The 21,582-nt window shown below is 41.1% G+C and overlaps 1 protein-coding gene across 1 annotated transcript; it reads right to left on the reverse strand.

The window, feature by feature from the left end:
• Positions 1-957: 957 nt before the first annotated feature.
• Positions 958-20,393, reverse strand: LOC148541849 (nicotinamide N-methyltransferase-like). The gene is made up of 3 exons (XM_088474972.1): positions 20,200-20,393; positions 5,853-6,060; positions 958-3,095 (listed from the first exon to the last, which is right to left on the reverse strand). The coding sequence occupies exons 1-3, from the start codon at positions 20,345-20,347 to the stop codon at positions 2,666-2,668; spliced, it is 786 nt and encodes a 261-aa protein (XP_088331098.1). The 5' UTR covers positions 20,348-20,393; the 3' UTR covers positions 958-2,665.
• Positions 20,394-21,582: the final 1,189 nt, after the last annotated feature.

A 21,582-nucleotide genomic window follows, 5' to 3' on the forward strand; every position in this document is an offset into this window, starting at 1 on the left:
GAGTCATTCAAAAGGAGTGAGGTTGCAGAGAATTGGGGTTTGTGGTAGGGAGCCTAAAATATTTTGTATTTGGAAATATTCAAAGGGATTTAGGGATTGAGTTGGACATTGCAGTTGTAGATCAGAGAGAGAGCCAGAGCACTTGTGAGCTAAAATCAGCGGGAAATTTAAGGTATGTTGTTATCCATGACTTTGTGCGGGTCGTGTGCAAACCAGGGGGGAAATTGGGGTTACACCATATGGGGGCAAGAGGAGATATAGGAGTGGTAATATCAAATTTAAGTGAATATAAGACCCATATGTGTAGGAGGAATTTAAGTGTTGGTGGAAGGTTAGAGGGAGGAGGGCGGTGTTTCTTTTGTAGGCCCCATAGGGAAGATAGGTCTGGGGAATTGATATAGTTAGATTCAATATCAAGCCAGGAGGATGTCCCGTGGGGAGAGTAGGAGGAAACTATTTGGGAAAAGTGAGAAGTTAGTAGAGTTTAAAATCTGGGAGCCCTCTACCTCCTTTGGAAATACGTTGTTTAAGGATGGACAAAGATAGCCAAGGGGGTTTACCATTCCAAATAAAATGGTTGACAGATTTCTGGAGGTTTTGAAGGAGGGTAAGGGGAACCGCCACTGGGAGGGTTTGGAAGAGGTAGAGCCATTTGGGGAGAATATTCATTTTCACTGCGATGATCTTGCCCAGTCACGAGAGTATAAGCCGTTTCCAGAAAGTCAGATCTGTTTGTAATTTCATAAAAAGCTGGGGAAAAATTTCTTGATATAAAAGGTTATAACCGGATGTCAGGAAGACCCCAAGGTATTTCATTTTCCTATGTTGCCTTTTCTTTCATTAATCTTTTACTCAGGCTTTTAGATTTCACTTTTCTTTTTAATTTTAAAAACTATTCATACATAACACACATCATAAACACAATCACAAATAATGTTTATTATTGAAGAGGGTGTTAAAATATTTTTATTAATTATGAGATTGTACATCTTTATTATCATGTATGGCTAAGATTTTATCAAAGAATCTAAATATCTAAGGGTGCATACACACCTGTACGATATCGGCCCGATTTAGGCGATTTAGCCAAATCAGAATGACAAATCGAGCATATTGTGCAGTGTGTATGCCCAATTTGCGCGTACCCGCGGTCGCAAGCGATATCGTGCGATTGGTTGTGCTGCACAGTCAATCATACGATATCGCATGTGAGCCTGTACAAGTTAATGAAGGACGGAAAAGTGATTGTTCCGTCTTTCATTAAATCTTTCAAGTGTGTACCGGCAATCATGCGATGTCCAGGGAGAAGGCAATCACCCTGAACATCGGCACGATTGCCGGTCGTTTAGGTGTGTACCCTGCCTAAGCATGTGTATAACAGAAATTCTCTATAAAGCATACAGCAATTTTAGCGCTCTGCCCATTTTTAGCAGGCCAGGATCTTTTATAATGTATGTTAATCTTTAAAATTCCATTTGTTTAGAAGGCTTGATGACACTTTCAGTGGGTGTGTCTGTGGGTTTGTGTTCAGTCTCAAAGTATCATGGAATTCCCAATTGCTTCCCTAGAAAGGAATGACTTTGTTCGCCTTCTGAAATTGATTCCATTGGGGGGGGGAATTAAATTAGCTAATTACCCACGCCACAATTAAATAGCATTTTCCCAGCGCTGTAAACCAGGGGTTAACATTTGCTAACCCACTGATTTTGTGTAAACTGCAAAACTAATGGGTTTTGGCGCATGTTAACCCCCAGAGGGTGCCTTTTCTCGCTGCCTTTTTCCACTGATTGAATCTCCTGGTGTGGGTAATTAACCACAGGGTTTAGATTACATGTACTTGAATATATTTTAAACTAATAATATGAAATTACATTTTCCTATCTAACAATATATATAGAACAGAAGATGATTGGCTTCATTCAAATGTACTTTATCAAGGGATAAACATTTCATATTAAAGTAAAAAAGTATATATTTGTCGTCATTTTACCATATAACTTGAATATATTCCCTTGAGATACTCAGCAGATTATTAAATGTCCACTTCCTCTACATACCATGGCACTTACATTATGCAAGAATAAAAACATGACTATTTCCCTCATGAATTTTACCATATATATTGGTGCTTAGCAAATACCAACTAGTTAAGAAAGCCCAAATGATCACTAAACCCACAGAAAATCTTTTTTTTTTTTTTTTAAATCAAAGACGTTCTATTTTCGAAACCTTTACTCTCCTCAATCCGCCTTTACCTCAAATAACAAAAAAAATCATACTACTAGGTAAGAGGCCATCTTCAGCTCTAGGGGTAATGTGATAATCTGTCCAGCATGACGCACTGTCAGGAGTTAAAATTTAATTTTCAACCCAAGTTCATCAGGAAATGCCCAATTGCGCAGCTCCTCCCATCTACTCACTTGTTAAGGAATAAGAGTATGTATTGACCATTACTAAGTGCTGGAGATGGCCATTGCTGGTAAGGCAAAGAATGTATTCCTCAACAGGGCGTCACAGGGGCGCTCTCCAATTGGCAAATTAATTATATATTTTTAAAACGTATTCAAAATTAATAGACATTAATATTAATTGTCCTAGGTGCCTAGTGGTTTTTAAAAGCTCTATGTGGCATAAACAGTGCTATTTCATGTTACGAGTACACTGCTTACACATCTCTTTCTTTCTGAGCAATTATAACATAATAAGCCATGACATCTGCTTCCAGGGAATCTGCTGGTTTGTTAGAAATGATAACATTTTCAATAACAAACCCGGCTCCATTTAAAGATTTCTTCAGAAAACCTTCATTTAGACAAAGACCAGAGAACTTCACATTGCCTGTCATGTAGTAGGTGTTGCCCAGATCACCTATGAGCACTAAGTATCCTCCTAGTTTTAATAATTTTATTACATTTTTAAGAGCAGTAACATAGGCCTCATAATCTTGGCATGCTCCTTCCAGGCACAGACTGCTCAGGACACAGTCAGCCTGTCGGAGAACAACAGGCTCCAATGGATTGCTGTTGAAAACATCGCATTTCAGGACTTGTTTGATGGTTTTTCTCAAATGCGCTTCCTTTTCGGGCCAAGTTTTCCTAGAATAGATGACAGTTTAGAATTAGCGAGGTTCAATTGAATGCGATGTTGAACAGCTCTGAGAGGGAGCTCCCAAAGCTATTCAATTCAATGCGATGTTTGGACGGGCTAAAGGATTTCTTCGAGCACCATCCTGGGATCAGAGGAGAAATCCGACAAAAGTGCCGGGCGCGCAGCTGTGTTCATGCTTAGCACGGCGCTAACACCCAGGTTAAGCCGCGAGAACCAGCATTCTCTGACTTAGCGTGCTGAATTGAAAAGCTCCGGGAGCTCCTTCCTGGGGCTATTCAAAATCACATTCAATTGAATCGCACTCATAATAAGGTCTTCCTTCAATATCACCACTACAGATGTGCCCCCATAAATTCTTACTGCAATTGCGCCAAACAGTCCCTCTTGGCCAGCCAGGTCCCATGCAACTTTTCTAGCACTGGGCATCTTTTTTGCCCGAAAAGCGTTTTAGTCGCAATGTGAAGCAAATAGGATGCACCATTAGACTGTGCAGATTAATTTATTATGCAACACTTGTATACTGTGTGCGGTTGCGTTTTAATCTGTATACAAAATGCTATGATGCAGCGGCTGCGCAGTCCTCCCACCATTGTAGCTGTAAGCAAACCATCAGGTTGATGATGGTGAGCAACCACAAGAATACATGTGTCTCGTTCAATGCTGCACACAGACTTCAAGCAATAAGACCAGTAATCAATATCCAGTTTATTGGGAACAATATGCTTATATATTGTAATGGGAGCCCAGAGTGACATCAATGGTCAGATGCACAGGAGGTCACTTAAGAGCAAATGGGGGTCAGATGGAGTGCCAAGCCAGTAATCAGCACACACTAGTGCAGTAAGCAGGCAATTGAGATGTGCACAGCAAGGTCAGAAGGCAGATCAGGTTGGCACACAGTAATATCAAACAGGCAGTTGGAAATCCGCAGAGTGAGGTCAGAATGAACATATGGACAATAGATGGTAATATTAAACAGGTAGATGGAGCTGGGTAGAACAAGTTCAATTCAGAGCAGGTACAAATGTTAATTGCTTAGCACTGGCCTAGGTGAAGTCTCACTATATTATTATTATCATCATTTATTTATATGGTGCCACAAATGTTCCGCAGCGCCTTACAAAGTACATAAACAAGTTGTAGACAAGCGACTTACAGAACAATACACTACAGGACCAGGACATGGATAATATATATATTGCTACATTAGCGACCATAACACCCTGATAAGCAACAGAGCATAAGCAACCAAGTGTTAGGTGCCGTAGTGGTGAGTAAGAAGTAGATGAAACTAAAGTAGGGAAAAGCACAAGAGGGTAGAGGGCCCTGCTCATAAAAGCTTACATTCTAAAAGGGAGGGGAAGACAAACAGGGGTGACGCAGATGGGGTAGATGGGGAGGAAGAAGCATGTAGCAGGGAGTTAGAATGATAGCTGGAAGGCATTGATGAAGTAGTGGGTCTTAAGAGCCCATTTGAAGGATTGCAAAGAGGTGGAGAGTCTGATGGGGAGTGAGAGAGAGTTCCAGAGGTGGGGAGCAGCGCGGGCAAAGTCTTGGAGGCGGGAGTGGGAGAAAGTAATCAGCTGGCATGAAAGGCGGCGTGCATTAGTTGAATGAAGAGAGCGGAGAGGAAAGTGAAGGGCGATGATATAAGTTAATTACACACATTTCTTACTGTACGTGATATGGACTATGCGTGTGCCGCATTTAGTCGGAATTTAATTTTCATTATATTATTTTTGACAAGGGATGTCAAAAATTAGTACAGGTTGAGTCTCCCATATCCAAATATTCCGAAATACAGAATTATTTTGGCATGACTGAGATAATCAAATCTGTGATTTTGATGGTTCAATCCACACAAACTTTGTCTAAGGAACAAATTATAAAAAATATTGTATAAAATTACCTTCAAGCTGTGTGTATAAGAGACATAAATTAATTTCATTTCTGTACACAAACTTTTCTTGAGCCACAAAATTATTGAAAATATTGTATAAAATTACCTGCAGGCTGTGTGTATAAAGGTATATATAACACATAAATGCATTCTGTATATTTGGGTCCCATTCCAAAGATATTTCATTATGGTATGCAAATATTCCAAAATACGGAATATTCCGTTATTCAAAATACCCCTGGTCCCAAATATTTTGGATACGGGAGACTCAACCTGTAAAGATTTGGTCTTTCACAGTTTTTTTAAATATGTATTCACAACACATGAAATATATTTAATATAATCGGGGGTGCCGAGAGGGAGTGGGAGCAGGTACTATTTACTGGGGTCTGTTGGAAGGGCCTGGCAAGGGCCCATTTCCTGCAGCCCAAACCCACGATGATAATTTAGATCAGCGCGGACTGACTGCTGCTGCTTTACGTGGCCGAAAAGCAGGTGCGAAAATGTTTAATTTTCTATTTTTTGTAAGGAGGGGGTTTGGCCACACCTTCCCAGGTTGGCCACACCCCCTCCCTGTACCTGGGCACGGCAGAGCTGTCGGCAGCCCTGAATATAATACATTAGCAATACTAACGTATAAAAGCTATACATTGTTGGCTGCAAGCTCTGCAGTCTAGTCTAGTATTAGTTCTAAAACTGTAAAGGTTAAAATTATTTATGTAATTTCCCAAGTTCTACCTTACACATGTTCCAGACAAAAATAATTAGTCTGTAATTACATAAAATAAATGCTACTCTGGGATGTAGGCTGAGCTAGTGTGGCATGTTGTGTACTGCACTGTACCTGTCTCCTTCCAGGTGACATACATATTTCCCAATTGCACTCCAGTCAAATGCTCCAGGTTGATTCATAAGCCATAAATTAAACTCCTCTCTGTTTTTATCAGCAAAGTCAGAGACAGTAATTTCCTTAAAGGCTTCACATGCTGACAGGAGTTGGTAGATGGTTGGACCGGTCCCAATATCTATCAGAGTTTCACCTTTCACTTTACCTGCACATCGAAAATGAAAAAGTTAAAAGAAAACATTTATAAATATGGATGCAAATATTTTCAGACACTGAGGGCAGTATTCAATTTGAGGCGAAAACCCATTATCAACGATAATTTATCGCCGATGACGTAATTTTCGCCTGTTTTAATTATCCTCCTATTCAATTTCAGAGACTTTTCGCCGGTGCGAAAAGTCTTTGTAAAAAATGGGGATAACTTTTCTCCACACAATAGGTGGCGAAAAAAAGTGCTGAATTGGGGTTTAGGGCTGCAGGTTTTAAAAAAAAAATAGCCTGCACCCCTGGGAATGGCCCCTAAAATTAATTTGTGTCAAAAAAATAAAAATAAATAATCGGCACACCCCAAAAAATGTACTTGAATTTTGGGGTAAAAAAAAAATCTGAGGGACAAAATCCTAAAGTAGCTAAATAGAGCTTGGGGTTCCCAAGTATGTGGCAGGTGTTTTCTTCATTGCGGGTAGTAGCGGCAGGTGCATATTTGAAGAATTTTAAAAACAACTTTAGGAACTTAAAAATATGCTTGCACACATTTTCATTTACCCCAAATTTGATGGAAATACAGTAGTTATTTTTTTTTAATTAAGTGCTATTCTTCACCCCTTCTTCTTAAGCCACATTTATGCACCTGCCAGCTATTACAAACCCCAACTTCCTTCAGCAGACAAAAATGGGGGTACCCATAGTGATCCCCCATGTCTGGACATCTTTAGGGGGGTGCCAAGAACAATTCCCTGATTTTTTTCTATACTTACCTTCCTGCCGGGTCCCGATTCCACAGCTTCTGGAATTGAATGCGGGGATAAGAGGGCATGTGCCCGATACTTTATCCCCTGCCAAACCTCCGTTGTGGAGCGAAAAGTCCGGACTTTTTGCTTCAAATTGAATACCCCCCTGATTCATCTTCATATCTATGAAACTTAATGTAGTTGAGGGTTGAAAAAAAAGGCAGAATTGTTTGATAAACAAATTGCTTGTGGGCTCATTAACAAAATGAATCAATGGACTTCTTACCCCTCCCACCACATTAGCCAATCTCTTTGTAATGTCACGTTCATTACCAACCCCATCCCACATGACCATCACCTCCTCTCCTTCAACAACTGTCGAAATTGCTGATACTCTTAACCCTATCAGCTACTCCTTGTACGCTCTTCACTCTTACAGCACCAACCTCTCTTACACTAAAAAAAGCTTTCTACATTTATTACTGTGCCATTACCTCTTTCATTCACCCTGGTTTTAGATATCAGCCTTGGTTAGAGCCCTTGCACCACATTAACCTACTACCTTCAAAAATGCTATCATTATGATGAGCGCCTCTGCAGCAAATCACACTCCCTTGTTGACTTCCTGTATTTCTAATTATTTTTTTTCTATCTACAGTTTTGTGTTTTCTCCATCTAAGCAGTCATACTTTGTCTCTTATATCCTCTTAATCCTCCAACCCGCACCATCTCCTAATCACCATCTTATCTCTCCGCTCCACCTCTCCATCATATCTCTGCTCTCCCCCCTTATTTCTCTCTCTGCAAAAGATTTTACCAAGAAAATGTGTTTTATCCACAGTATCATCTCATCTCCACTCATCCTGCCTCCCCCTGACCAACCGACCTTCTCTTCCTTCTCACCCAGTCTCAGGGCTTAAGTACATGCCCTTCTTTCTTCATCTCCTCCATCCATCATTAACCCCTGCCACTCTAGTCTTTGCTAGTCCCTCCCTTATAATGACTGCTCTCATTTTGTAATAGCAGCTAACCAAATTCCTGATATTTTAGGTGCTCCTGTTCCTTTTCTGTTACCTACATGAAGGCCCTTTGCTCACCACTACAACAGACTTTGATGGCTTCAATGTAATGAAACCTAAGCCAAATCTTAACATTGGTGCTATCACAGCCCCTTGATGTGCTTGGAAGAGGAAATCTATACCTTTCAAGATGATCCTACTACACCTATGTGAATTTAAACAAACATTTTACCTCAATATAAGTTTATTTTTGTTCCTACACAAATTTTATTTTGTTCATACCAATTTAAACCCTAAATCTAACCACAAATCTTGGTCTGTAGAGAAAATGACTCCATGTGTTTGGCATACAGTTGCTGCAGATTTACCCTGCAGCTTAGTAAAGGAGCCTACTAATGTTATCATTGCCTAGGACCCACTGTAACCTGAAGGCAACAATGCTGACACCTGACCTGCATTTGCTGTACTTTTGCTACCATCAGATGACCTACCACCACCGGCTGTTTGTTCCGTCATTGTCAAATAAATTCCAGAGTCTGCTCTGGCATTTTTGCACTTTCCATTGTGATTGAGCTATACTAAGAGAATCCAAAGCAAGAGATATGTGCAAATTTGAGAAGCAAATGTACTGCCAAATTAGTGTAAAAATGGCTAAACACTCAAATTATGTATAGAGTAGCTAGTGACATGTGCTGTTATACTACATGCACCAGCATACATTATTAGACTTAAGCTTTCTGTGAGAACCCAAGGGAAAGAGACATAACTGCACTGAGTGACATTGTCCATTTATTCCTGACCTAAATATCCTACATAATGTAAGGTATACAAGTGCAGTGGCTAGGAGGTGCTCCTGGAATAGTATATAAGCTAGCAGTCATGGACAAAACTTAAATTGAAAAGAGTTTATTAAATAGTAAATACTTTAATTGATATGCTTTAAAATATTATACTCTATTGCTGACAAAAGAAAATACAAACAATTAAATAAGCAAAATATAAAAAAAACAACGAGACATGACCCAAAAGGTGATTAAAAATAAAAAACTGATTATCAACCAAAGTGAAAAGTTGGACGAAACAGATCTGTGATTTAAAATCATGTGACTCAGTTGAAAATTGCCAGTCCCTTCTACTTGCTGTAATAGTAATTATATCTGTAGTTATGACAATTAATACTACCACTTGCATGGATAAGAATAAAAAAGAGATTCATCAATTAATTTGTTTGTCCTTATTATAACAGCTATTGAATAATATTATATTGACACAGCCTTGCTCCGGCCATTAAAAAGCACTAAACTCTCGGGTGTCTGTCCAGGCCAGAGCTGAGGTCCGCTCGCACTGTGCATTACTCCCGGATGGCATAGAGGTCCGCTCGCACTGTGCATTACTCTCGGATGGCACAGAGGTCCGCTCGCGGTGCACATCGCTCCCGGCTGGTGCTGGTCCTGCCCTGTGCGCTCAATGTCCTGTCACTGAGCATGGAGATGGCTCTCCGCAGCCCCTTGCTTACAGTATGTCTTTCCAGCATGATGGCACATAAGCTGCACGCCCGAGTTTCCCTCTAAACCACAATATGGGTGATGCCATGTTGGACTCTGTCACCTGACGCTCTTCCTCCACTCAGAGCGCTGCACCCAGACCGGCTGATTGCAGCCTCCAATCCCTGGTGATCCACCCCTATAAATTCCATTTCCCGACTGGCATCTGTTGCCAGTACAATGTTGCTTCTGCTGAAGTTACAGCTCTGTGCTGAGCTCCCAGGTACTCTGTTTCTGAACAGTTCCAGTCTGTGTGATTCCAGTTACAAGCCTCCATTCCATTTAACACTCAGCCTGGTTTTACTACAGAGACTTGTTTCTATCTGCCTCCATCAGTCCTAGCTCATATCTCCAAACATCAGTCCCATCAGATATCTCCAAATACCGGTTCCTTTCGATATCCTCAAACATCGGTCTCAAACCGATCAAGTTCTTCAATTCATCAACATCGGTTTTACACCAATCAAGTTCTTCAATTCATCAACATCGATCTCAAACCGAACGCAGAATCCAGATGTATGGGAATCTGCGCAGACGCAGTTCCCATTCTGTGAGTGTACCTGAATGGGTCATGCTAACTTGCTCGTAGACTGGCAGTGAATGACAGTCTGCTGCCGGTTGTGGGCGGGGAGGGGGAAGCCATGCCCTCCATTTCCCAAAATGGAGGCAAGTCGCCGCCGTTGCGGGGGAGGTAAGAAGCCAGGATCATCGTCGGCTGACGGAGATTTCCTAGCCTCTTCCTCTAAACGATGGTGGCCAGCTACGGGACCCCCAAGGATCACCGCAGCTGGCTGATGTTACGCAGATTATACGATGCTGCTTTGGACAATGCAGCTCGGATAAGTCATGCACACAAGGTGTGATACCTCCTGCTGCACTACCATATCTGCATGTGTCGCAATTGCAAAGCTGCCTGCGTGCAGCTTTGCAATTACAGTCATTGCAGAATCAGGTCCTCAAACCGATCAAGTTCTTCAATTCATCAATATGGGTCTCAAACCAATCCAGCATCATCGGCCCTAATCAGATTCTGCCCATCTCTTTAGTATCATAAATCCAGTTCCCATTCCAACCAGCTGTTCAATAAAAGACATTTACTTTACTGTCCTCGCCTTTGGGCCGATCATCCTCTACAGTTCATATAACTCCTCACATTATACATGAGGAAGTCCTGGCTCAAGCCCAGTTTCATCCACGCCTCCCAAGTCTCTTCTTCAGCCTTCCACACCTGTTTCGACCAAATCGAACCTCAGGCATGAGTTTGTACTGGCCCATGGATTCAGCAGAGACTCAGGCACAAAGCTGCTTGGTTTACACCTGATCTGGTTGTTTGCCTAAAACACCAAGAGGGTCACAGGGTCAGGTGGTTCAGTTCCTCGAAGAACTGACTAATTGCTGGATAACATCAAATCCACTCTGAAAGATTAAGGAGGCACAGCTGCATCAATTCTGATTTCTCTGGTTTCAGTTTCCTCAGCGGCACAACATCTGCACATTCCTAATCCTGCAAAATTTGATGGGTACCCCAAAAATTACAGGAGTTTCCTAAATCAATGTGAAATACAGTTTGAGCTCCAACCCAGCAATTCTCCTATGGATTGTTCCCATGTGGCATATATTATCTCCTTAGTATCTGGATCCACCTTAGACTAGGCTTCATCCTTATGGGAAAGATCAGATCCCATCTTAACATCTTACAAGGAATTTGTCACAGCATTCCGCAGAATCTTCAACGAGCCTGGCAGAGGGTCATCTGCATCTTCAGACCTTCTACGTCTGCACCAGGGTTAAAATTCTGTAGGCCAGTATCTGATACAGTTTCAAATACTGGCATCAGAACTCTCTTGGAATGAAGGAGCATTCTATGCACACTTTTGGAATGGCTTATCAATCAAAATTAAAGATGTTCTTGTTCCTCGTGATCTCCCGGACAAGTTAGAGGACTTAATCTCCCTGTGCACCAAGATGGACTTAACGTTTTCAAGAACAAGCTATTGAGAGGGAGATTCATTCAGCCTAAGCCTCGGGTGACAGTCATGCCTCAGACAAAAATATACACACTGTATCAGTCCTGCAACGCTGAGATCTTAATGTCCAAAATTTTCTTAGACGATATCATAGGTATATAAACAAAAACTCCTTCTAAACAAGTAAAACTGGAAAAAACTCCCCAGTGGAAAGAGGATAATTACACTAATATGTCTTAATATCAAGGAGATATATAGTCAAAGCCGGACAAAACTTCAGAATGATAATGTTCAATAAAAAAAATAGTCTTTAATAGAACAACATACATGGCACAATGAATATTGTCAAGCGGTATGGGTGCTCGCTCCAGTAGAAACCATATAGCACCCGGTGGTAACCGGGATTGTAATTTCACCTGGATGCTAGATATCCTGTTGGTGACGGCTCTCACCCGGGACCTACCCATCTGTGCTAGCACTCCCAATGATGCACACATGGCTCTCACCCATTGTTTTTTAAGAAGATTGCATTTTTAGTTTGTTTTATTAAAGACTAATTTTTATTTTTTAACATACTCTATTGGGAATCAAGAACTTCTCGCTATTAAGTTAGCTTTGGAGGAGTGGCGCTCTTTTGGAAGGAGTTGTGCATCCCATTTACATTCTCACAGACAACAAAAACCTGTTATACCTTAAGAAAGCCCATTGTCTGAATCTGAGGCAAGCCAGATGGGCTCTCTTCTTCTCACGATTTAACTTCAAAATTGTCTTTTCATCCAGGGGTCCAGAACCGAAAGGCTGATGCCCTCTCTCACTCCATGGAGCAAGAAAATGAGACTACATCTGCTGAGAGGCATCTCATCATTGATCCAGTGGCTTTCTCTGCAGTAGGGTCAGTAGAATCCTCACCACCTGTTGGGAAAAATTGTCAAGCCCGCATTACTCAAGAAACTGCTACATTGGGCTCATGCTTCGCAGGTCATGCAGGCATACAAAAGACCTTAGAGATCATTTCCAGGTGTTATTGGTGGCACTCTCTCACAAAAGACGTCCAAGACTTCATTACCTCTTGTATCAAGTGAGCCCAGCATATAGTGCCTCGACAGTCTCCAGCTGGGCAGTTACTTCCTTCCTCTGTTCCACATTAATCATGGTCACATCTGTCAATGAATTTCATTACTGACCTTCCAGTTTCAAACAAATTCAACAGCATCTGGGTGGTATTTGACCGGTTAACCAAGATGGCTCACTTCATACCCCTCACTGGTCTTCCGTCAGCTCCCTAGTTAGCTCAATTATTCATACAAGAAATCTTTAGTCTCCATGGACTACCTCTGGAAATAATCTCTGACCGGGGATTGCAGTTTGTCGCCAAGTTTTCGCATTCTTGTGTTCTTCACTTCAAGTCAACCTTAATTTCTCAACTGCCTACCACCCAAAGTGTAATGGCCTGATGGAAAGAGTCAACCAGGATCTGGAGTCATTTCTTTGTTTATACGTATCTTCCTCTCAGGACAACTGGGGTGAACTGCTTCCTTAGGCTTTTATTTTTTTTAGAGTTTTGTCACAACAATCAGTACCATTCTTCATCTGGTTCCAAGCCCTTTTATTCCTCTTATGGCCTTCACCCATGAGTTCCTCAGTTTTAGCCTCTTCCTGCTTCACAGTTTCCAGCTGCTGGTCACATCTTGCAGCACTTTTCCAAGATATGGAAAGAGATCCGCTACTCCCTGGTGAAGGCTTCTGAGTGGTACAAGAAGTTCGCAGAAACAGGAAGAGGAAAGCAGTCCCCAGTCTCAAGCAAGGAGATTCAGTTTGGCTCTCTACACAAAACCCGCAGTTAAGAGTTCCATCCATGAAATTTGCACCCGCTACATTGGGCCATTCGCCAGTGAGTGTGTTATCAACCTGGTTTCATTCAAACTCAAGCTACCTCCCTTGGATAAAAATTCCTTCCATATTTATTTATTGAAACCACTCATACTCAACCGGTTTCATCCAGCAAATCCAAAGGCACCCAAAGTCCAGACTCTTCATGGAGTTGAATATGAAGTTGCAAAGATTCTGTACTCTAGAATCCGTTATAGATGTCTCCAAAACTTGATCAACTGGAAGGGCCCAGAAGAATGTTCCTGGACTTTTGCCTCTGATGTCCATGCTCCTCAGTTGATCCGAGCTTTCTATGCCAAGTTTCCACTTAAGCTTAAGGGGTATACTGGGGCCACCCCGGTAAGGGTGGATGCTGTTATGCTCGGCCCTTAAAAAAAACACTTTCTTACCTCTCTGGTGTCTGTCCAGGCCTAGTGCTGAGGACCACTCATACTGTGCATCACTCCCGGATACTCTGTATCTGAATGGATCTAGTCATTGTGATTCCAGTTACAAGTCTACATTCCATTCTACACTCCAGTCTGGTTACAAGTCTCCATTGCATGTAGCACTCCAATCTGATTTTACCACAGAGACTTGTTTCTATCTGCCTCCATGGGTCCCATCCGATATCTCCAAACATCGGTCCCATCTGATATATCCTAACAATAGACCCATCCAATATCTGCAAATACCGGTTTCCTTCAATATCTGATCAAATTCTTCAATTCATCAACATTGGTTTCACACCAATCAAGTTCTTCAATTCATTAACATCCATCTTCAACTAATCAAGATCTTCAATTCATCAACAATGGTCTCAAACCGATCAAGTTTTTCTATTCATCAACATCGGCCTCAAACTGATCCAGCTCTCAATCCAGCATAATCAGTCCTAATCAGATTCTGCTTTTCTCTTCAGTATCATATATCCAGTTACCATTCCAACCTGCTGTTCACTAAAGACATTTTATTTACTGTCCTTGCCATAATCCTCTACAGTTCATATAACTCAGTCCTGGATCAAGCCCCCCAGTTTCATCCCCGCCTCCCAAGTCTCCTCTTCAGTTTCCCAAACCTGTTCTTACCAAATCCAAAACTCATGCACGATAGACACGGTTCTCAAGGCACACTAACAGTCCAGGTTTTAAGAATAGCCATACCTGAACACAGGTGTCTTAATTAGTACCTCAGTTATTTTGATTTAACTATCTGTGCTCAAGTATGGATATAACTAAAACCTGGATTGTTAGTGTGCCTTGAGGACTGAGGTTGGTAAACACTGTTCTACAATGTGGGCTCGATTCAGACCTGCTCGCTAGATACGTACGCTCATTCTCAGAGTATGCAAATTCGGCTAAGGGGCGGCAAGGCAGGCAAACGCAAGACAAGGCATAAGCACGCCCTCTATGTCTAGGCATGAGATTGCTTTGAGTATGCAGATGCCCACCAGCCTGTCCTAAAGACGCCCACTTGCGCACGTCATCTCCAGGAAGTGTATGTAACCATCGGTACATCAGGTACCATCGGGAACATTCGCAGCACTTGAGGTTGATTATACCCTACCGCAAGCACTGCAATCACTTCAGTGTAAAAAACAGCCAGGTGATGTGTACTATGACGCTGCCTGTTAATTATGCACGCCTCTGAAACTGCGTTGAGACGCTCAGACACACCTGCATTCACACCTCCACTCCCCCGCTTCTAGTGGGGGCCCCTGTTACCACCCACAAACGGCTTCTCCTGTCACTCACTCTACTGGGCTTATGGAAAAGGACCCTAGACTACAAACCCTGAATATATGTAATGGGAGGTGCTACTTGTTGAAACTATTATTGTAGACAAACAAAGACAAATTAAAAGTGCACAACTCCAAATTACTAATTATATACAATACATTTTGCAATAAAATTTTGCAATAAAAGAGGTTTTAGCATAATCATGGCCAAGGTTATGGGCCTACCCACCACTTCACGGTAACCTCTGAGGGTAAGTCTCTAACATACTGAGGTTCAAATCCAGAATGCAGGACACCCCCAAACCAGCCCAGCTGAGCCACCCCAGGGCACCACTCTAATAAGAAAAGTGAAGTGTAAAATTGGATAGATAAGCTACTGCTGCATATATAAGAATAGAGATGTGAAAATACATATATAAGAAACAAACAATAAAAGTGTTAAAAAGTGCAAAAAAGTAAAAAAAAGTATTCTAATGCGATGCCCTGAACCAGCCCACCCAAAGCAATCCAGGGGACCCACGCCCCAAAAATCAACCCAAAGCTACACTACAGTATATAAATTTGTAGGACTTACCTAAATTGTGCTCCCATAGGGCTCCGAGCAATATTATGTGAATTCGGGGCCAGAGCAGGCTGCGAGATGACATGTCATTGCCGGCATTTTAACACCGTGGCAATGGTGACTCGCACCCTTCACAATTAATTGGAGTGAGCATGTTCTAATGAGGAACAAACTGACTGCCAGAATAAAAAGCAGGCTCTCTGCACATTGATATCTCTGATTCAGATAAATGCACTGCTATTAAGGCAGGTGTCACACTGCCAATAAGGCAGACATATACAGTAGCTGCCAGTATAGAAACATCACTGCTTCTTATTGAACAAATATAAGAATAAAAAGTACAATTTATGCTAATGGTAAGTATATGTTTAAGAGTGTATATGCTCTCACACTGTTGTAATATTGGTACTACAATTACTTATATTGAAACATATATGTGCCCTGTAATAAGATGTTCTTATATTGAAACATATATGTGCCCTGTAATAAGATGTTCTTATATTGAAACATATATGTGCCCTGTAATAAGATGTTTTATTGGCTGTTTGTCTACAAATATCTTGAAACAAATTTGTGCCCTCTAATCAGATATTTGATCTGATGTTTGTCTACAAATATCAGAGATTGCAGGATCAGATATATAGTAAAATAATCACTATTGCATCTACAGTTTTTATAGAATTTTCCCTCATAGCAGATATCTCCTAGCACTGCTAAATGAACATTTCGTAAGTCATGTAACTGTAAGGAGAAACCAATTTCAAACCAGACTCACTAAGCAATATAGCCATTGAGCTTTCATGTTGGTCAGCTCTGTAATATACACAGATCAGAGCCGGATTTAGACTTCATGGGCCCTAGGCAAGATACTAGTTTGGGGCCCACCTCCTATAAACAATCTATATCATTATATACATATTCCTTTCATAAGCATGTGTGTATACACAGTTGGCTTAATGTACATATTTAGAACATGATAATATATATATATATATATATATATATATAAAATATAAATATATATTTAACGTAATCTAGTGACACCTATTGTAATACCAGTGCATATATTACAGTAGGTGTTTCTGGAGCAAGATCTATCTCTCTTGCTTCAGAAACACCTACTGTAATATATGCACAGTTATTACAGTAGATGCTACTAGATCACACATATATATTGTCCCTCCAGCCAGCTCCCACAGTGTGCCTCCAGTATTGGCGGGGTAGATCCCCTTCCGTAGAGTGACCCTGACGTCAACAGTTACTGACCAACGTCATTCCCTACCATGCAAGAGGGCATAGAGGGGAAATATAATTCAAGCCCGAAGCATGGCGAGCGAAGCGAGCCCACAAGGGGACAACTTTCTTCTTTTAGTGGAAAGTGTAGGCAGCTCTTCCGCCCTCACTCTCTTCCAGGTACGGCTACTGAAGGGGAAATATACCTTGCCATATTGGCGGCACTCACAGGACTCTCATCTTATATAAAGAAACACTTTCCCAACATTGAAACCAATGTTTCAATTCTTTTTCGATCACTAACGAAAATTCTTATAGTGGATTGAAACGGTTTATACTATGTGTGAGAGATTGTTTCTTTATATGATATTTCTGGAGAATATACATGATACATATGTGGAGGGTACCTAGGCATATTATCTAATCTTGCTAAGTGCTTGTTGATTTGGGACTAGATAAGATAGATAGATAGATAGATAGATAGATAGATAGATAGATAGATAGATAGATAGATAGATATGAGATAGACGGACGGATGGACACAGACAGACAGAAAGATAGATACAGGATAGATAGATAGATAGATAGATAGATAGATATGAGATAGATATGAGATAGATAGATAGATAGATAGATATGAGATAGACGGACGGATGGACACAGACAGACAGAAAGATAGATACAGGATAGATAGATAGATAGATAGATAGATAGATAGATAGATAGATAGATATGAGATAGATATGAGATAGATGGATACATAGATATATATGAGATAGACAGATGGATGGACACAGACAGACAAAAAGATAGATACAGGATAGATAGATTAGATAGATATGAGATATACAGAGAGATACAATTAGATAGATACATACAAGATAGAGCGATCAATATCCCAGCAAAAGGGGATGACGGCGGTTAGAATACTGCCGCCAGAATTCCAACACCTTTCAAATACCGGCGTCGACATCCTGACTGCCAGCATCCCGAAGGTAAGTAGCGGGGTTAGGTTTAGGCATTTAGGGAGAGGATGAGGTTGCGGGGAGGGGTAGGTTAGGTTTAGGCATGGGGAGGGAGGGTCAGGGGTTACCTACCTACCGACAGGTGTTGGTATCCTAACCCTGTCGGGATCCCGTACCCAATCTATCTATCTATGCATTCGGTATGATTAAGTTCCGGCCGCTAACCTAATTTTACCCCTATCCCTAACCCTCCTTTAGGGTGCCTAACCCTAACCCCACCTTCCCCGCCGCCTAAACCTAAATCCCCCGGGGGGGTGCCTAACCCTAACCTCCCCCCAGGGGTGCCTAACGCTAACTCCTCTTCCCCTAGCCTAACCCTAACCTCCCGAGGGGGTGCCTAACCCCAAGTCCCCCCCGGGAACCCTAAACCTAACCGTCCCCCCCCACCGGCGGCTGTCCGCGCCCGGCATCCCTTCATCGGTAAAATGACAGGCATCTAAATCTAGACGCCTCGACGGGATTAAGTAGGTCTGGAAGCAGTCTTCCCGTATGTATAGTGTGTGTGTGTGTGTGTGTGTGTGTGTGTGTGTGTGTGTGTGTGTGTGTGTGTGTGTGTGTGTGTGTGTGTGTGTGTGTACCTTGCCCCAGCAACATCTGCTGTAATTTATGGATCAACATCTACTGTCATTTATGGATCTATATATATATATATATATATATATATATATAAAATCATCCTGGAATATATTTATATAATCATCCAGTAATAAATACACACGTTTATGGAATATATATCAAACACGCTTTCTTAAATATGTGTGTATATACACAACTTAATATTTATCAACAAAGCCTCTCATGAGTAAAACCAGTTCATCCCTAACCTGTCCTCTCTTCTCACACACCGACTGAAGTCCTTCTTTTCAGAGTCCTCCTCACTATTGTAACTCGAGCTGGGGCTATGCCAGGGCAGGGCTTGACTGCAGTATTACAGGAGGCGGAGCCGCATGACGTCATGCGGTGCTCTGCTTGGAGATGGATTTGCAGAGGCTCAGTACGGAGCCCTGCCAGTGCCCAGCGCCAGTATTAGCGCTATTACAGGCCTGAGCACTGTGCTCAGGCCAGTAATAGCAACAAGACTGATGCCTGCCTGTAATTGTTAGGGCCGGATTTCAGGGGGCCACGGGCACCCTGGGACTTTCCGGGCCCTAGGCCGACACCTAGGTTGCCTAGCGGTAAATCCGTCCCTGACACAGATTATACACACAGTGGGTATGTTAATCAAGCGGATAATTTTTCTTTTTTCACAGGTACATTTCAACTGACTATTAAAGGGGTTGACCCCTTATAAACTACTTGACGTACGTTTTGCTTAGCTTTTTCAAAAGTGTGAGATTTCCGTTATAAGACCCTTTCAAACCATTTGCTGATGTACTGAAAAAAATCTCAGTTAATGACCAGTGTAATAAACATGCAGAATCAGCAGCCTTCCCTCTCCCAAACAAAGTAGACATCATTTTATATTTTAAAAGTGTTGAGCACACTGTAATTCTGTCATTATAACTGCAGCAGTTATACTATATTTGCACAATTAGGTGTGTCTTGGACATGTTCAGTGAATCAGACGTGGCCAGCAGCCAGCATTATCATCAGCTTGTTACTTACACCAGGGGTTGACTACCCTAAAATCTTTCATCTTTATTTGTGCCTCTTAGATGGCCGTATTAGAATGCATTTCCTGAAATGACTTTACTGCACTTTGGTCACAACTACACTCCCCTCCAACCCGTTCAGGTTCCCTTGGTGTAGGGAATGCAAGTGCAAATTCTGGCAAAGAACAGGGCTAAAGATGTGCATTGCAAATAAACACACATGCCTAATAAAAAACATCAAGTTGCATTTACTTCCAACCCAGAATCCTATATTCACTGTATTCCTATTTATATTACAGAAAAACATCATACTTTTCAAAAAGATATAGTGCTTTTTAAGTGTATATTCATTAATAATATTGTATATGAAAGAGAAACCTTCTAAATAATTGTCTACATGGGTCTATATAGACCATTATCCATTAGTTCTGAAGTGTTTGTCCACTTTATGGATTTATAATATTATACACAGTTTTCTGATAATTTGTACCAAAGGATGTGTAAGTGTATAGGGGTGCAGTCCATACTTGCTGACTTTTTTCAAAATGGGCACTGAAAATGTCATTAATCTCTGCCCCATTGCAGCTTAAACCTGTCATATAGGCCCTGCACTCTCTCCACAGATCTGCAATTCCAGGCATTACACTCCCCATCTTGCCCACTTCACTGAGAAATTGTTGGGATACTGGAGATCCATTCACTCTTCTGGGGGACTATCTGAAAATAGAGGTATTTCCTGGACATTACAGGAGAGTAGGTAAGTATGGTGCAGTCTCTTTAAAACAAATCCATGGTGTCTCTGACAGCTTTAGATCATAGTAGAAAAGGAAACAATTTTATCTTACCGGAAGTAAATGTATCCGCTAAGTGTTTCAGTACAAATATCATGAATTCATCTCCCATAGTCCCTTCACCAAAACGAAAATATTCTTCTAGATATGCCTTTGGGTTAAATAATTTCTGGTAATCTTCCTTTCCCGTGAAGTTAGACATAGTTATCTCTTTGTAATTTCTTTCTGAAATGACTGAGCTCTGACCACGGGGCACGTCCTCACTGAAATGCTTGTGCTTCTAAATTTATGCAAACATGTTGTTCTGCCAAGTTAAACTAATGATCACGTGATTCTGAAGGCCACAGAAACATAATACAGCTGGCCTCAGTGCTGGCATTGTAACAGTAGTAGATTTGACCATGAAGGGCCTAACATTAGAGCAAAGATGTATCTGCACACTTGAATTTCAATAAATGTATTTGAAATGCCTGCATTATATGACATTTGCATCTTATATCTAATGTTTAGGTGGGCCTAAATGTAATCCAGAAACCATAGTAAGATATCATTTAAAAAATGATGTGGGAGCACTTTTTTAAATGATCTTGGATTTTTTTTATAAAATACATTTTTATATTAAACATTTTTCTAGTAAAACAATATGGATGATTTATACTGGAATAACACATGTCAAACTAAAATAATGATAAAGATTGGTTAGAGGGAGGGGGAGAGGGCAAAGGACGGAATGAGTAGGACAAAGTAACAACACTTAGTCAGTGTTAGATTCAAAGTGTTAGATAAGTGTAATTACAATTTGACAACTAAGAAGGAGTTACACAAGAGATCTTATTAGGCATATGCACAGCATGCAAAGACTGATGTGACTTCTCGCTCTGTCTGATTCACAGGTAAATTGTTACTACTGCTCCCATCAGAGGCCGTTATATTGATTGCCACAGCACAGCTTTGAAAAATTATTCTAGGTAAATTGTTACTACTGCTCCCATCAGATGCTGTTATATTGATTGCCACAGCACGAAAAATTATTCTAGGTAAATTGTTACTACTGCTCCCATCAGATGCTGTTATATTGATTGCCACAGCACGAAAAATTATTCTAGGTAAATTGTTACTACTGCTCCCATCAGAGGCCGTTATATTGATTGCCACAGCACGAAAAATTATTCTAGGTAAATTGTTACTACTGCTCCCATCAGATGCTGTTATATTGATTGCCACAGCAGTTTTGAAAAATTATTCTAGGTAAATTGTTACTACTGCCATATTAGGAGCAATTTCTATAAAGAAAGTTAGGAATTTATTGTGATTCTGTGATGGTCTCCCCCCTTCTCACAAATTGTTTCTTAGACTTTATTGCATCCCAATTTAGTGTGTGTTGAGCTCGGGGGGTGGGGTCCTAATCAGTGAGCACACAGACACATTTATAACTTT

Source organism: Taudactylus pleione, unplaced genomic scaffold (assembly GCF_031769625.1).
Source record: "Taudactylus pleione unplaced genomic scaffold, aTauple2 ptg000016l, whole genome shotgun sequence".
In the NCBI taxonomy this organism is placed as follows: Eukaryota; Metazoa; Chordata; class Amphibia; order Anura; family Myobatrachidae; genus Taudactylus; species Taudactylus pleione.

What these genes read in the sequence shown, in the direction of transcription:
- LOC148541849 (XM_088474972.1), bottom strand. Translation starts at nt 20,347, where the DNA reads ATGTCTAACTTCACGGGAAAGGAAGATTACCAGAAATTATTTAACCCA. An exon ending in AGCGGATACATTTACTTCCG is followed by an intron (nt 6,061 to 20,199) that starts GTAAGATAAAAT and finishes TTCGATGTGCAG; the next exon opens with GTAAAGTGAAAGGTGAAACT. An exon ending in TGTCACCTGGAAGGAGACAG is followed by an intron (nt 3,096 to 5,852) that starts GTACAGTGCAGT and finishes CATCTATTCTAG; the next exon opens with GAAAACTTGGCCCGAAAAGG.